At 42.0% G+C, this 12,902-nt stretch overlaps 1 protein-coding gene across 1 annotated transcript in view; it reads right to left on the reverse strand.

Annotated features, from left to right (window-relative positions):
• Positions 1-12,902, reverse strand: part of TRPC5 (transient receptor potential cation channel subfamily C member 5) — a 64,987-nt gene that overhangs the window by 15,333 nt on the left and 36,752 nt on the right. Inside the window, exons 5-6 of the mRNA XM_009977884.1 lie at positions 8,583-8,905; positions 4,182-4,377 (exon numbers count right to left, since the gene is read on the reverse strand). Coding sequence (XP_009976186.1) covers positions 4,182-4,377; positions 8,583-8,905 — 519 coding nt within the window. The remainder of the gene's footprint in view (positions 1-4,181; positions 4,378-8,582; positions 8,906-12,902) is intronic.

Raw genomic sequence — 12,902 nt, forward strand, 5'->3', positions numbered from 1 at the left:
TCCCTACACTTACAGGCAAAATTTCCTGAAAGTGATCACATATTTTAGCTGCACATACTAACTGTTTACTGTACAGCTTTTGTTTTGCTATTCAAAATCTTTATCGTTTTCATTCTTGTCCTCCACAATATGTGCTAATCCACTCTATTTCATTCCATCATTTAAAACTGCACACCTAGTTTGCTGTCCACTGCCCTAATTTATCCCAGCTGAACACTGGCAGCTATGTTTCAATGTGGTCATTCACTTTACTGGCAGAAATACACTTAAAAAAATCAAATACGCTGCTCTCTTTTGCAGCAACCGCCGTCTGAGGCGAAGAAGCTTGAAATAACAGGCATACGAACCAACAGGAGGATGCAAAATACAATGTACAAAACAATTTTGTCACTTAATACATCCTGCTAGAGTGAAGACAATATTCCAACATCACAGGTACACCATGTATCACACGCTTGGAGCTGTAACTCCTGCACTTTCATGCACAGTAGGAAGAAGTAATTTTTCTCAGCCCTACTTTGATGCGACGCTGTCCCTGAGGTATTAAGCATCGTTGTACTTTCCTAAAGCATCTGAAAGCTGCAGGTGCTTACATCTCTCCTTAAGATGTCCGTGGGATGCCTAGTGCTGCAGTGCTGTTGTGCGCCGCTTATCGCTCCAGCTCACCTGGAACTGGGATTAGGAGCTCGCAGCCCTACGGTTTTCCTCCTGCAGGTGGGTCTTAGTTGCTGTTCCTCCATCAATCTCACTTCCCATTGCTCCTGCGGCTGCAGAGTCAGAACTGTTGGTACAGTTCCAGTGACTAATTCCTGCATGACTTCCCAGAATATCATGGATGTATCCGCAAGAAACGTGCTTTTAGAAAATATGCACAGATTGCTAATTCTCTGCAAAATGGACCTGCGCCCTAGGGCACCAGAAAGGCCAAAACGTACCTGTGCCCTAGGAGCCCCAGGAACACCCACTATCACGTTGTTTTGAAAAAATTACCAACTGGCAGAAGGATTGTATAAATTCAGATGCAGCCAAGTAGCAATCCAGTGAGAAACAGTCTATCACATAAACTGTCCTCATTAGCCTCCCTGTTACTTTCTGCCACTAAAAAATGATGGAGCCACTGGCCACTCTCAAATAAATTCCATTGTCCTTCCTCTTGTCATGGAGACATATTCCTCTGCTGTTCATCAGGTGATGGTATTTCTGTCACATCTGGGAAGGTATTATGATGAGAGACCCAGCGGTGGATAACATCCAGTTGCATTCTGTGCTGCTTGCATAGAATATTCTGCTCTTCACATATTGAAACAGTGCAAAGCATATGGAAATTTTGGTGTGCATTTGGATTTTGTTTGCTTTGTCAGTGAAACATAGTGTCTCCCATAAGCAGCTCTTGACAGTGGTTTGGCAAAAAAGAAAAATGGGATGTATAAAAAAAATCAATATTGAAACTGCTTCAGGGTACCCCTAGAAAAACGTATTTATTGAAGTCTGAAATAGCTTAGTAAAAAAAAAAAAAAAAAATTATGCCAGAAAAGTTCTTCCTTCTCTGAGTCAGGAATCACTCCAAGCTGTGCGGAGGTTTTACTCTTTGCTTGCCTTGCTCAGCCTTCCACGGATCCCCTGTGGCTCCACGCTGTGTGCCTGCAGTGCTTCAGGAACTCCCAGACCCTACCCCCACGCTGGGTGACACAAGGAAGAGGGAAGAAAGAGCAGCATAGGGTCTCCTTTCCCTGACCTCACAGCAGAAATTCCTGTATGTATGAGACAACGGAGAGAAGCTGACCTGAAGAATAACGGCTACAAATGCATTAACGTATTTTTCCCTGGAAGAAAGGAGGGGAGAAAGACTGTTTGCATTGCAGCAGTGCCACTGGCTCATTAACAAGTGGAATTAATTAAGAAGTCCGGACCACTCCACTGCAGGGAAATCAAAAAGCAGAGACACACTCTCGTCCCTGATGTCTGGCTCATTTTATTTCTCTGCGGAGTCCTGCACATGGCACAAGATGTCCTATTGATGTATTTGAGAAGAAGACCTCCTCCCTACTCCAAGGGCTTCTTGGCCCTCCTTTCCTCTCCTCCCTCCCTGGAACAGTCATTCCATGTGTATTCAAGGTAAAAAATGCTCAGTGTAACAACCAGTCTACTGTGATTCAGAAAGGGGTAGACCTGAGTACAGGAGGTTAAAAAATGACCCACAGCTGTAATGCTCAACATTTATGAATGAGTTGTTTTCTTCAGGGAAGAGATTAGTTGATGTTCACCCTTAGAAGACACATGAAGAAAACTTCTCCCTGAGAGAATGCTGTGAGCAATGCAGAAATATTAGCTTCAAAAACCAAGCTGCATGCTGAATCGTGTGTTAGCCTGGGTTACCTGGTGAGTTCAGTCCTTCACCCTCAGGTCTCTCACAAGGGTACTTTCTGATGGAGCAATTCACTGTTCCAACTGCTCCGTACACAAAAACATGAATACAACAGCCTGCTCTGGCCCATTCACTACAGTGAATTGTTATGATGGGTCTCTCTAAGTCATGTGGGATTGTTCGTAATGTGTCATTGCATCACTCAAATTATTCAGGGAAAGAATGATGAGTGGTTTGTATCCCTGTGAATAGCAAATACTGCTATTCTTATGCCAATCTTAGGTTTGGGCTTTGTGGCAGTGACAAGCCTATTTGATGACAATAAAGGAAGGGGAATGGGAGAAAATGGCCAAGGAGAGTATCTTTTTGTTTTCTGCCCCTCATTCCAGTCTCCCTGGAATGTGAGGAGTAGCACTGAACAAAGAGAAAGCACTTAAAGCATTGAAGTAGACTGATAAAGCAGCGATGCCTTTGTGATAAGCTGCTTTTCTGCTCATTTGGAAGGTCAATGGTCCAGTTTTTCTCATACTTTTTAACGTGATAAAGATCAGATGTCCTAAAGTATCACCAGTTTGACTGGGTCTGTGCTCAGTTTGTCTGGAGAACTAAATTTAGGAGCCACTTGAATCAGCAGATGATCAACAGCGGTCGTGGAACCTGTTCAAAGCAGACAACTCGATACTCTCTGCGTGCTTTGGCCAAGAAAGGAGCTCACCCATACATTTCCCCAGAGATTTATCCAGGAAGTTGGGAATGGAAATAGTAGGGGAGCTGGTGCTGGTTCTTTTTTCCTCTATTTTACCCTATATCTTGTAGAGTAAATCCAAGAGTCATCTCTGTACTTCTGAGTGACCAGCTGAGGACACAAATGACTTTCCTAACTCCTGTTTCTGTTCACAGATGATGTAACACTTCCATCACGTCACTATCTCTAAACCCAGGCGTCAGAACTGGAAGGTAAGTGCCCACTGGTTTACCTTAAGTACTGTGCACACAAGATTTAGCTTCCTTCCATACTGTTTCTGTGTCGTTTACCTGAAGAGCTTTAAAATGCAGAGGTAAAAACTAAAATGCTTTAGTTTTCAATCTGTTGACAAACTTAATCATCAATGTACAGATTGGCTTTTAGGTACACAGAATGAGATTACAGTAGAGAGACCAGTTTGGAAAATTCAAATGAAGATAAAGTTAAACTTAAAACTGGCTCTACAGCCAACTGGCATCCTTGAACTGCCTCAGCTCAGATCCATCCTGCACTGAGGTTACTCAGGAATCTGAGATTATGGTCTATAGAGTCAGCAGCCAGGAGACGAGCTGGTATTACAGATGGAAATGATCTAATTTCAGTGGGAAGACTGTGGAATAAGAGATTACAGGACTGGGCTTCCAACACACACGGCTTCAAATGAGAAAACAGTAATAGGAGAGAGAAAAAAAAACCCCACCACATACACCCACCCCCCAGGTTAACGCCAAACATCAGGAAGCAGTGGGAAGGTTTCCCTGTATATCCCCTCTCTGCTACCAAGTATATCAGCTGCTAATGACAAGGTGATCAGTGAGGTTACTCTACAGGAGAAGACAAGGGCAGATCACAGCTGATAAGCCTTTTCCAGCTATGAAGCATTACAACCAGAGCAAAACCTCCTCCACAAGCATGATTCAGGCTGGTGAGTAGAAATCCCAACTATCTGCTGTCAAAAACTGGGGGCAGCAGTCTCTAGCATCCCAGAAGATACACACTTGCTTATAAGCCAAACAGATGAGGCACACGGAGAAAAATAAAAGCAAAAAGAGAGAAAATGAGATAACTTACGGCAATGAGCTGGTAGGAGTTGTTCATCATGGCTATGAGCATGTTCAGCAGCACAACAAGGGAGATGACATTGTAGGTCCCAAACATAGTGGCCCCAACGAACTCTGTGAACTCATGCCTGGCTTTCACGTTGGTGACGTAGAGATTCAGCAGACCGAACACAGACCAGAAGAGTGACTGGAGGGTCTCGAAAAGTCTGCAAATAAAACCAGATTTTTACTTGGCTACCTGACTCTGGGGAATGGAAAACAATGCCCAGTTCAGGCAGCGTTCAGATCGGGGACACATGAACATCGGGAGCCTATGGATATAAACTCTCCTGTTTAATCAGTGCCTGCATCATTAACACGTCTGCAGACTAAATGTTCAGGGAACCCATCTCCAAGTGCAACATGACTGTAGTAGCTAAATAGTGAACAACGAGGCACCGCGAGGTGGGAGATGTGAGAAATCACGTCCACTTGCACCTGCTCTCGTACAGGCTGAGAGCTTGCAATTACTTCGGGCGCAACTGAACCAGGCCAGTGGGCCAAGACCCCATCTGTCAACAACGCACATGGCCAAAAATGCTGGTGCTTGTTTGTGCCGCAGCTCCCACCCACCAGGGTGCAGTGCCCTCAACAGCATGCTGCAACAATTGATCAGTAATGACTCAGATGAAAGAGAGTCATCACATTAATTCAGCTCGAGAGGTTTTCTTCTTCTGAAGCCTTCTTTCCATAGATGAACTAGACCTGACCTCACCGTGCTTTACAGCTGATGAGATCATCCCAGGTCTGTATTTGCCTCAGCCAGAGACAAGTGACCTTTCACAATCACGTCAACTACATAATCAGCAATCTAAATAATTGCTCTATTTGGGCATCTTTGTTTTGGCTTTCCACAATATGGCATTTATATCATCAAAAAATGACATTTATATGCCTGTTTAAGAGTTTCCATTTTGGCTTGAGGTCAGTAGATATTTTCAAATACTCCTACTAGAAAAATCAACACAAATAATTCAGATACTTTACTTGACATACCAGGAACCTGTTCTCCTGGCTCTCCAGCCATCTGTTCCACATGTACCCCTGTGCTCTTTGTGGGGATTTAGTTCCTTTACATTTTGTGGATGTATCTTATTTCACTGGCTAAAATGATAAAGACTCTTTAATGCAAAAATTCTTTCTCCCAAAGGTCAGGCTGTTTGTTAGATTTATTAAATAAGAGAGATGGTAAAATAAGGATTAATCAACGAATGCTAAGCATTCCTCTACTAAAAATGGTGGAGTGCTAGCTATCTTCTAATGTATTTTAACTATTAGCAGTAAAAATACTGATTAGGTTCAGAGGTTGCTGTCATGAAACTGAAATCAGTCTTAGAAGTGATCAGTACATTGCTCTGAATTCACAGTATTAGCCAGGAGTATGGTTTGGGCCCAGATTAAGGCAAATATATTTACATGCAGACACGCAGTCCCCCTTGAAAAAGTCAGCAACTGGTTTCTGCAGCTTTGCACAGAATAAGCCTTAGTTACTCTTTCCTCAGTGTCTAATGACAGGCCAGAAGCACAATCTCTTTTTACAGTAAGTGTTTCAGGTGGGGCTCACACTACTTTGGAGAAGCAGCTTTAAAAAAAGAATTTTGGAAATGGTGATTGAGAGACTATCCCCTCCTGCTGAGTATATTTTGGATCTTAAGCAAACAGGAGAAATCTCAAAGCTCCACCACGCGCCACGGCAGCTTAGAGAAAGCGAGTGTTCCCCTCTGCCATAGGAACCCTCCTGAAGCCCCTAGAGAAACGGCCCCAGCCATCAGCGTGACCCTCCAGTGGGAACAACACTGCAGGCTGTAAGGCGTGACTTCCTCCACCCCTTCCTCCTCTTCCTCTCTCTCTTCTCCCTCCTTCAGTTGCCAGAACCACAGCAATAAACATATTTTCAAATTATCTGCCTAAGCAGTAGACACTCCACTTTCTAAGGGATGGTGAGGCCAAAGCATAAAACCTTAAATTATTCATGACTTCACCTCACTGCTGTCACACAGGAATATTACTTTTCCATGATCTGTGTCTGCGATGCAGAAAATTTCCTCACCAAGAAAACATTAAACCCATCCTCTGGGAGTAATAGGAAATAATGCACCAGTAAATAGGTGTCACATTGTAAACAAGCTGTACAAACGCGAGTGGCGTCCTGCTTTTCCTTCCCTTACAAAATTAGATCTTATTGTGTGACTGCCTAGAAACGCTGGTAGGAATCAAAGGGTGCTGATTGAAAGCTCTTTACATTTATTCTTTCATTAGGGATGACTGGGAGCAAACCTGAGGTTAACACCAGCTCCGATTAGAACCCGCTCCAGCACCTCATGCTCTCCCCAGCCCAACAGTCTAATTTTCCATTTTGCAGGTTGCTCGTTCTTAGCCAGTCACCCATGCTGTGCATCTGCTCGAGGGCCAAATGTCAGCTTGTACTGGGGGTGTTAATAACGACTATTTAAACTTTTAAGACCATGTGAAATAACTTTCTTAAGCAAGTCTCAAACAAAAAGTAACTGCAGAGCATTCTGTCCCCTGCCAGGAGACCTCAGTCCTAATGGATCCCCTCCCACTGCGATTTTGTTTTAAACAAACCTCTGCCATAAAGGCTGAGCCCCCTCAATTTCCTTTCTGTGCTACATTCTCCTAGGCAGGGGGTTTAAACTGAATGTTTAGGGTGGGAGAGATTGTGGTCTGTATTTAAGCTGATCTGTACACTTTCTGTTAAGTGGTTCTGCATCATTTCTAGTTCCCAAGATATTACACCTTCTTACAGACTTGAGGATCTTTTTTTTTTTCCTGCTGTCCCAACACTCTTTTTCTTGAGTCAAATCCTGCTGCTGTTTTTCTCCACTAACCTGCTGACAATGAAATCTATAAAACAACTGGTTTGCAAGGGAGACAGGTCCAAACCAGAATGTGGGACTGAATACATCTCTTCCCCGTAGCTCCAGGGAAAGGCAGGCTCTAGTCCTGAGCTTTGTGGTTTTGACCCTTCATGAGCTAGAAGTTGCCACTTAACAAACATTGTGCTTGCCAAACATTTCTGCCTCTGGCTGCTGCATCAATATGGACGTAGATCAAGGAATAGCATTTGTTATTTAATTCCTTTGCAAGGGCAGCACAACACATTTCTGGGGCATGCGAAGCAATTAAAAGAGAGAAAAGACTCAAGTCTTTAATTCTGTTTTTCATTAGCACAGTACAGTTCCATTCACTTCCTCCAGATACAGATGGGTTTAATGAGAAAATTAATCAAGCCCATGGTGTTCCTGCTCTGCAGTGGCAAACGGCAGCGCGTCTGGTCTACCAGGTCATGATGCTCTTGTAAGGCTGGACTCTCTCCCATTAAAATCCCCCACTTCTTTTAAGGACAATATTGGAGCCTTTCCTCTTCCAACCCAGTCATGTGGCCTCAGCCATCATCTGCTTTTGATAACAGTGCAAACATGTCACAAGTCCTTTCTTAACCTCAAGGCTTCAGCTGAGGAAGGGTGGAGAATTATTGGGCATTATGACAAGTTTTCTTTAATTTAGCATAAAGTGGTGGACAACAGTTTTGTGTTGCTTGTTTGCAGGGCGTAGGCCTTTTTCTAGACCGTGCTTTATTTATTTCTCTTCCCATTGTGTTTTAAGTACTGTGCAAGCAGCAAGAACAATCGGGTGGGGGCTGATTATTATAATTATTTCCACTATTAGTAATTAAAACAAATACATCAGAAAGACAATTCAAGTTATTTCAGCATGTGCTATCTCTTTCAGCCCTGCCAGCTGTCATCACAGCAATTTCCATGCCAACATCTCAGTAAAGTACCAGCATTTCCAGCAAAAAGGATTTTGCTGGTATTTTAATCTCATCCGCTGCAAGGAAATCACAGAAGCCTGCGACATCACATGTGCATAAAAATGGCCTAGGTGAGACTGTTGTTGTTGCTGTATAACATTATTTATTAATACCTTTTTTTTCATAGGTTTATTCCTCGTTTTCTACATTTTGTTTAACTTCCTCTCCTTTCCTCTGGAATCAGACAAAACAATTATTATGGCAAAAGGATACTTGCTTTCTCAAATATACTGAAATTGTAAGTAGCCATCTACGCAGCCATAATAAAATTTAAGTTGCAAGATCATGCAGGGAGTTTGGTCCAGAACTAAAACAATTGTCTCCCACTCCCAGACTTAAGCAAGAGTCTTTCTGACAGCAAAGCTCAGCAGAATATCTGCCCCAGTTAACTCACACCTTCCCTGCAGAGTCAACCAGTTCATGTGATATTTGCAAATGAATAAATAAAGGCACTTTCAGTGCACTGACAGACAACAGGCAAAGGCAGGTAAGACTGTGGGAGTCAACCTTAAGAACAGAAAGGAAAGGACGTCTTACGTGGAGAAGGCATTGTTCTGTTTCTCACATCGGATCCCCTTGCAGTTGTTGGGTTCCTCCGAGGCACTGGTCTCGTAATAAAAATAAAGCTGGTTCAGTCCATTGGCAAAAGCCAGAAGCACCAGACAGTAGATAAAAAGGAATTTAAGGATGTCTAGCAGCATGCGTCCCAGAGAAATCTGCAAGGGTCCCAGGTGTGAATTTGCTGTAAACAGGGATATGAGACGCAAGGAACTTAAAATGTTGGATATTGCAAAGAGGGCTTCTGCAATGAGAGTCGGATGCCACATTTCCCATTCCTCCCTCGGACGAGAACCGTTATACTGCAAGAAATAACAAGGGTATAAAAGTGAGTTATGTTGCAATTACTCTAACTCGAAAAGTCACACCTGCTGCTACTAATGCTTCACATGTAAATTCTAACCAGGTTCTGGTGACACAGGAAATGCTTTTAAACTCTTAAGTCTTAGACTAACATTCGGGATTCAGGATTGAAGCTGACTTCATCAAGGCAGAGGCTTAGGTTTAATGAACTTATGAACTATCTCTCTGAGATTATGACCCCAATATGGGTACTTGTGGGACCAGTTTTTCTTGAGAGGCTTATGGTATGTTGGCTATTCTTAGCTTAAATTTAGAAAACAGACCTTTTCACTGTTTGTGGGTTCTTCAGGTCCATGGGTTCATACCCAATCTCCTTCTCTTTCAACATTTAAAGGGGTTCAGACTGCCCTTTAGCAGGTTCAGGTCAGAAATTTCCAATTACCTGTTTTTCTTCCTAAATATGACGGCACATTAAAAGCACTGTACATTCGAGGAATAATGCGAGGGAGGGAGAAGGGAGGGAAGAAGGAAAGCAATGAACTATTGAGTGTAAGAAATGGATGCTTTCCTTCCCTAGTAATCTCAAAAAAAGTGCCAACAGCCCAGAACCAAAATGCTTTCTTCATATTAATTTTCTTATTAGTTAATTTGTCATGGCAATTTTAGGAGAGTTGCTAAAGCAGAGGTCATAATTACAGCTGAAATACTGGATACATCTGAGTGCATCAATTATAACATTAACATGGTTCGTAATGTAACCGTAAAAGCAGCAGCATTTCTGAGCAAAGTGCAGCCAGATGCAAACAGGTTACACAGAAGAGCTGGTTGTATAAATGTGACTCCCCTGGCTTAACTACACTGGCACAACAGAATGGAGTCAAAGACATTTTAACATCAAGGAATAATTGTCCTTTTAACATTTGTCTCTGCTCATTTAACATGTATAAAAGGTAAAAATGTACTTAGAATAATATAGCTAATATTAGCCAGCGTGTTTAGGACTCTGAAAATAATTAGTAGCCAGCGTGTTTAGGACTCTGAAAATAATTTTTGTCCCTTTTAAAAGGAAATGGTATCAATATCATACCAACAGCTGAGTTTGCACGGACTTTCTATTTAAACCTGAAGGTCCAAGATACCAGCTCACAATTTTTTCAAGGACACAGCTAAAAGCAAGTTGGTATTTTGAACTATTCCTCTGTAAGAAGGAGCTGAGACATGATACAAAGGCGTTTCAGCATGACCTCTGATTGCTTCTGACATTTCCAAACTCTTCTTTACTCCATGAACGTCACGGCTTGAGTCTGTTAACTTGATTTGAAGATGGGTCTCAAAATGTTTACTGTTTACTTAAAATGTTTACATGTTCACATGGCAGACGTTAACTTTTTGCCAGTATCCAGCAGTGGAGGCGGATGGTTGGGATGGGAAAGCTTCCCCTGCCTAGACAGCAGATTTGCACGGTTCTTCACAATTCTGTTCTGCATGCTGGCTGGACACAGCAGCCCAGGGTCTCTGCTAGGGTTTAGCACAGACTGCATTTAAAGGTATGTGAAAAGGTCATCTTCATCTCACATCTATTTTAAAAGCAACTTGTTAGGGTCATATTTTGGCCCTTTATAAACTGATGGTATATCCTTGCTTGGAAAACAGTAGTCTCTTCAGAGCAGCCTAGCATCAGAGCTAATAGAGAAACAGAAGATTTCAGAGGTATCTAACGAGGCTGGGTCTCTGGGAAGGCTGGAGTTGTTTGGGTGAAACACAGCACAGATGTAGACAGAGTAGTACAACTAGGTTACACCAAGCAGTCACATTTACCCTTCATCATTACATGATAATTCAACGCAGCAAATGAAAAACAGTTAAGAAAGTATTTTTAACCTATAATTAGCCTGAAGATTTCATCGGTATTGAACAGTATTAGGGCCAGGTCTTGGAACCAGTCAAATCAAGAAAAAAAAAGTATCCATATAAAAACAAGGATGGAAAACATTAGTGTCAGTATGCAATTTATTTTTCTGATATTTGGCAGAGAGCTAAATGTCCATGTAGTCCTTTTGAAGTTCTAAGAAGTGTTAGAATATGGCATATTGGCGTATATACCAGCTTTTTCCAGCTCAGGGCTGTTCTATAAATAACGAAAACCTTTATAAGTCATGTTGCAAAAGGTTTTGAAGCCATTATCGACGTTATAAATCCTCATGTTTCTGAGCATATTGCAACCTCTAAGTGACATAGGTCAGAAGAGAACTTCTGTAAGCACACTGGTTCAGAGCTATACTCCTGTATAAGATTTTCTGCACCTCTCAATTGTCTGACATTGGTCCTTGACAGGAGCAGACCTTAGAGCAGGTTTAATCCAAGTGGTCTGATCCATACTCAAGGAGATGTATTCCTGTAGGCAATCTTTTGTGTGCTGGCATATAGGTCTTTGTAGTTAGCCTGCTTCTGTAGTTCTTTCAGAGTACATAAACAAAGCTGGCCTTCCTTTGCGCGTGTGGTTTGGCTATGAGTTTAAATCTCAGTGTGCGACTAGAAAGCAGTGGATGCACAGCTCTTCTAGTAATTTGTGTGTGAGAAAGAACGAGATTGTTAACATTTTAAGATTTGCTCATGAATCTTAACGATTTCCAGCATTTTTTTGTATTGCTCACAGTTTAAAGACCAACCTTTCAAGCTTGTAACTTCCTCACTGGTTCTGAATGTTGGGAGAAAAAAGATGTAATCTGTTCCTGCTTTGATGCTGTTAAAGAGCTGCCTCTTCAGGGAGCAGCAACTATCTTAAAGCTTTTCCTTTTGAAAAACTAACTCACCACTATGCAGCCGTCTGGATTTTAAAAAGGCCCCATAGCAGGACTGCTCGTTAAAGAGTTTTTTATAAAAGCTTTGCCATTCTGGAGTCAATGAGCTTTGTGAAATTTTCTTTTTTTTTTTTTTTTTCTCCTCTCTGCCTGCATGCATGCTTGGGCTTGGGCAGGACTAAACAAGGTTGCTTTGGGGAAGTGCTTGTCCTAGTTATTAGGAGCTGGGCTAAAAGAAGTAGTACCCTTCTACCAGGGCAAAACCAACACAGTAGCACAGCAAAACTACAAAGTGGCCAAGGAGCAGACTCCAGTTACTTGATTTACACCTGTGTAATTACATTAGAACGGTTGTGAAGTTACTGCTGATTCATACCAAGAAAAGAATCAGGCCAAGCACGCAGCTCCAGCTGAAGTCAGAGAGCCATTGCATAAGGAAGTTTGCAGGAGGCCATTTGTGTCTTGTCTGTGGCTTTGAAAAAAAAGAGACAGAAGGAAAGTGCTTCAGGCCATCCTCTGGCTTCAAAACGTGCATACGCTAACTGAGAGCATCAGAAGTTTATAAATGTGGAAGGTGCTTTTGAGGATGAGCTCTGATGTGTGTTCTCACCATAAATGGAACATGACAGTGAAGAATCTACACGGTGTTAAAGCTCCAGCATGCTCCTTTGTAATTTCCTTGCCTATAGGTTAGAACTATATATTGAAGAGAGTATGTTGACTCCTTTATATAGCAGGCTTGCTTTTCTTAGTAGACTTTTCACAAACTTCTGATTAGTAATCCACAGATCTAGGACTACGGATTGTAAGTCTTGCCTGTAGATGTTTTCAGATAACCCTGTTCTTGTTTTCCCTTTACTGGTTTATTTATAAATCACATTCTCACTATGTGTAGCATCGTTGAAAGAGGTCCAGTGTGTCAGTATGGAAAACAAAACATATATTTGCCAACTGAGTAGCTACAAAACAGACAGCAAGTGGGGAAAATTGTACCCAATGCCCAAACAATCTACTTCAGTCTTAATCAAAGAGTCAGGAAAGAGAAGGATGATCATTCTCCAAACAAATTAATAAGCTTTCCAGGGGAATTTTCAAAACTAGACCGCTTGAAAAGCAGCTCTTCTATTTGATCTGTAATTTTGTTTTTGACAGTTTCTACCCTGTGTACTACAGTTCTCACAAGCAAGTTACAAAT

This window comes from Tauraco erythrolophus, chromosome 13 (genome assembly GCF_009769465.1).
Source record: "Tauraco erythrolophus isolate bTauEry1 chromosome 13, bTauEry1.pri, whole genome shotgun sequence".
Lineage (NCBI taxonomy): Eukaryota > Metazoa > Chordata > Aves > Musophagiformes > Musophagidae > Tauraco > Tauraco erythrolophus.